This window comes from Oryza brachyantha, chromosome 6 (assembly GCF_000231095.2).
Source record: "Oryza brachyantha chromosome 6, ObraRS2, whole genome shotgun sequence".
In the NCBI taxonomy this organism is placed as follows: Eukaryota; Viridiplantae; Streptophyta; class Magnoliopsida; order Poales; family Poaceae; genus Oryza; species Oryza brachyantha.
The window spans coordinates 5,327,126-5,331,826 of record NC_023168.2 but is presented as its reverse complement, the minus strand read 5'-3'; the positions used below and the strand labels follow the sequence as shown (position 1 = coordinate 5,331,826).

Sequence of the window (4,701 nt, the reverse complement as noted above, 5' to 3'; positions counted from 1 at the left end):
TTACAGGCACTAACCGATTTTAATCATTCTACCTCCTTTGTTCATCGGTCTTTAAATTTGACGGCTAAATTATCGTCGTAAGATCGGACAACTAGCATGGACTCCCAACTCTCCATATGCAGGCTTTATATATATTAGAGACTCTGAATTATAAATTATAGATAATCAATTATAGAGTTTCCATACGTTAGAAATTATCTTTTCAATTAAAAATAACTCAAACATTTTCTATATAACAAAAACTTTAATAAGATAAATATAGACTTTTCAACCATAAAGTTTCTACTATAAATATGCATTCTATGTTTTTAGAATCAAATTTGAATCACAGCATCAGCGTTGTATACTCGTATGTGCAGAAACACAAGTCGGTACAAGACACTGCTAGAACACCGACAACAATGCTAGAACACCGACAACAATACCAAGACAATAAAGTTTATGTTCAACATTATACCATAGTTACACTAACCATAAGATCAATCAAGACTAGTCTTCGTAGACCACTTTGCTTGGACACTCAAATTGCCAAATCAATAACGATAACATCAGAAATAAAATCTCTATTAAACAGAAACAAATATTTGGGATTCTAGAAATATTTTGTTGACAACATCATTTTATGTGAAACTAGTTGGCACCCCGCGCCTTGCTACGGGTTTTGTAGTTTTATCATCAAACAAGATCAAAGTTTTAAATAGTTAGGTGCAACATAGTGTATATACAAAATATATGATTCTGTGACTTCATGTATACCCTATGTTATTGCAATGCAATTCATATTTTAGTTTTCAAAGCGGCATTATGTAGTGTTATAATATATTTCACACACAATATGAGTATCTTTGCAGCTAGATAGCTTGCACTCCTCTCTCTACTTCACTCAAGCTTGCTCTCAAAATAGATTTAGATAAGATACCTAATAAGAATATGCTATCTAATCATGCATAATAAAACAAAACTCACATCTTAAACAATAATTTGAGTTGTATTAAAAAATAGCATTAATTTTTAGGACTTAAAAAGGGGGAAAATAGTGTTGTATTACGTATTACGTACGTATAAGATGGAGCAAAGGAAGGTGAATGAATAACTAATAAATGATTAAATTAGATAGATTTAATAGCATTAATTTTTAGGGCTTAAAAAGGGGGAAAATAGTGTTGTATTACGTACTACGTACGTATAAGATGGAGCAAAGGAAGGTGAATGAATAACTAATAAATGATTAAATTAGATAGATTAAATAGCTTCTTGATCTAACAGTTGTTATCTTTGTACTAATGCGATCTGAACAAAGGAAGGTGGATGGATGACTAATAAATGATTAAATTAGATAGATTAAATAGCTTCTTGATTTAATAGTTGTTATCTTTGTACTAGTACGATCTGATGGCTTAAAATTATTGTTTTATAGAAATTAATGCCTCTTAGTGGGTACCAACTATATAGGAAGATAGGATAAGTAAATTTCTTGATCTATCAAATATAGATCATCGTAATATTTTTTAAATTGTTAAAAGATATTTGCATCTCCTGGTAATAATGAACAGGAAATACAATCAATCAAAACATCATTAGTAATTCCACTTTGTTAAAAAAGTTTCATACACATTTTTAACCGAAAGAACTCATACGATAAATATTTGCTAGATATTATAGAATTACTTAATAGTTGATTTAAATATTTTTTCTGTAATATAAGAAGACACTACAAAATTTGTTTTAAACTAATAAAAAATTAGAATGAAGTTTTATTTGAGAATTACACAATTGTTTTGTTTTGTTCATTTGATACATAGAAACATAAACTAATTTTCATTTACTATAAGAAGATAAGAATATGTATTGAATGCAAAATATGTTTTTATAAAGTGTTTTTCATTAAATTTATCTTTATAGAGTTTATTATTAGATAATAAAATAAATTATTTAATTAAAATTATCCCGTGAACTCGATCATGTAGTGATTTTGAAACTAGTGTATTAATTTGTTATTGTAATGTTTTTAAAATTAATGTATAAGCTTGTCTTTGCAAATTCTAGAATTACCGTCGAAACTTAAAAACTTGTGATTATGATGTGTAACAGCCTATAATTGAAAGTTCTAAGAGCATCTCCAAGAGAATGCCAATATTTTGCTGTCCAAAAACTTATATTGGGTTCATCTAAAAAATATTAAGCATAAAAATTATATACTCCTCAACAGAAATCTAAAAATAAATAACTTGTATTAGGAACCCATAGTTTTGTCCCTAATTTAGGATAGAATTGAGATAATTTTAGGTATGAGTAAATATTATGAATGTATAAGGTAACCTGTTGGAAATATATTTTCTAGTCCAATTCCTAAAATTTAGTTTTAGAGATTAATTTTAGACATCTTTTAGAGCACGTACAAAGGTACCTATTAGCTGACACTCTCAATTGCCACGTAAGCAAATTTGGTGATATGGAGGAAAGAGATGGAAGGACAGAGAAAAGTTGTTGTCATGCATAGCAATGGCTTAGAGTCTACTCTTAACATATATTAAATAAAACTTTCTTGTATGAGAATGTATAAAAAGAAAACAAGCTTAATAAAAAATATTTTATTACATTAATGAAGAGACCACTCCTGACTCTATCTTTGTATCATTTTAAAATAAACTCTCATTACTGACATGGCTACATAGCTTGAGATAGAGCTCACAATGAACTCTACTGTTGAACATGCCTTAGGGATGCTCTAACACGAAACCATCACACGACTAGATACGGTAAGGGAGGTAAAATTAATAAGGCTTGGAACTTCCAACACAGAGCATATGAAGTAGACTATGGTAAGAACTAAATAGTACACCTTAAACAGCAAAAATCATGCAGCATAAATTTGTAGAAGTGACACAAATCCATACAGTGCGGTCTAGGAAATTGCAATGGCCTATTCCTCTTGCAAGGGGATGCGTCTAAAGATGGCCTGGAAAGTCTGACCTCCATTTCTTGCAACCTTCTGGCCTTCTTCAGTGGCAGTAGACAGTAACTTAACAACTGGGTCTGCTTTTATCTCTTCCTCGGGGATAGCTTCGAATAGCGGGTGTTTCTCCAGACATGACCGCATCCATTCTCCAAGCTCCTCTACATCTGTAATGGTATATATGATTCCTCCCACTTCCATCACATAAGCATACTCATCAAGCAGCTGCATGCTGATCACCCTTCGCCGGTGGTTCTTCTCCTTGAAGTGAGGATCAGGGAACAGGAAGAACATTTTCGAAAGCTGAGCCTTCCTGAAATAGTTTGGGATGTATTTCATCGAATTGGTGCGCACAACAGATATGTTGTCATACTGTCCTGGATTCGATGCTCGCAAAGCCAAAATCCTTTCTTTGACATATTCGGTCACCTGAAAAAAATAGACAGCAAAAAAAAAAAAAAAAACTGGATCAAAAGTGTCCCCTGCATTGTGAGTAGGTAACTAGCTACTAGAGTAAATATATAGCTTTAAAAAATTGCACTTCTTTTGTAAGTATAAATCCACGTCCATTGCATAACATAATACCATCACAAACTAAGTTACAGAAGCTGTCTAGTAGAAATCCATGTTTACTATCGAATTTAAATTGCAAGCCATCCCAAAATTCACAATACTTGGTCCATTAAACATTCATGAAGTGAAGCAACGTGCATTCTAATTCTAAAAAGTTAAGCGCATATGGTTTCCATGAGCTATGTACATGATCTCAATAAAAATACTGAATTCTTCAGTGTTCGCCTTGCTTTATTATCCATTAACAAAGCAATGCATCTTTACTGCCCAATCAAGCTTAAGAGGGAAATTGTTACAAACCTTGTCCCTCAGCTCCATGCCGATCATGAGTGTGTCAGGGAAGAGCGTGGAGAGCCCAACGAGCAGCCCGCCAAACCCACACCCGACGTCCGCGAAGCGGATCCGTGACGCCGCCGCATCGCCCTGGCGGCCTTCGCCCTCGTCGGAGGGGAAGTACCGAGGATAGTGCTGCGAGAGGTCCACCTCGTCGGGCGATATCGGGACCGGGAAGTGCGAGTCGCTGAGCGGGTTGCTGTGCGCGCGCGCCCGGTAGAACCGCTTCCGGGGGAGCTTCCCCGCCCCCTTCTGCTGCCCTCCGGCGCCACCGCCGCCGCCGTTCGCGCCGTCTCCCCTCGTCATCGCAGGTGCCGTCCCCGCCTGCCGCTGCTCCTTCGTCTGGGAGAGGCATTGCATCGAACACTCGGTGAGCAATCGCGAGCGATGCTCTGGAGGAGAAAGCGGGCGGGTGGGGAGGAGGTACGAACCTGGGAGAGCCCTCGTGAGACGGAAGAGCGGAGGAGACGCGGGACCCCGAGACGGCGGCGGCGAGTGCCGGAGGAGGCGAGGCGACGGCGGTGTCGGGGGGTGGAATACGAGTCGAGCCGCGCGTTTAGGGCTTTGGGCGTCGGAGGCGAGGCGGGGGGACGGGGGTAACTTATTTGGACTGGGCCGATGCGCGTGGGTGGGCCGGTTGCTTGGGCCGTGAGACGCGGCTCGGAATTGAGGAGATAGGGCTTAGCCCGTATGGGATAAGGCCTGTATCTCTAATTCTTTCGTTATAAAATGAGTAAATTTCACGAAACCTTTGGTTTTTGAGGCATATCTAACGCAAAAAAAACTAGGTATTTTTAATTTGTTTCATGAAACCCCATCCATATTTTATGGTAAAATGT

General features: G+C 37.3%; 1 protein-coding gene across 1 annotated transcript; it reads right to left on the bottom strand.

The window, feature by feature from the left end:
• Positions 1–2,590: 2,590 nt before the first annotated feature.
• Positions 2,591–4,414, bottom strand: LOC102704620 (tRNA (guanine-N(7)-)-methyltransferase). The gene is made up of 3 exons (XM_006655889.3): positions 4,294–4,414; positions 3,830–4,204; positions 2,591–3,385 (listed from the first exon to the last, which is right to left on the bottom strand). The coding sequence occupies exons 2-3, from the start codon at positions 4,166–4,168 to the stop codon at positions 2,924–2,926; spliced, it is 801 nt and encodes a 266-aa protein (XP_006655952.2). The 5' UTR covers positions 4,169–4,204; positions 4,294–4,414; the 3' UTR covers positions 2,591–2,923.
• Positions 4,415–4,701: the final 287 nt, after the last annotated feature.

What these genes read in the sequence shown, in the direction of transcription:
- LOC102704620 (XM_006655889.3), bottom strand. Translation starts at nt 4,168, where the DNA reads ATGACGAGGGGAGACGGCGCGAACGGCGGCGGCGGTGGCGCCGGAGGG. An exon ending in GCATGGAGCTGAGGGACAAG is followed by an intron (nt 3,386 to 3,829) that starts GTTTGTAACAAT and finishes TATTTTTTTCAG; the next exon opens with GTGACCGAATATGTCAAAGA.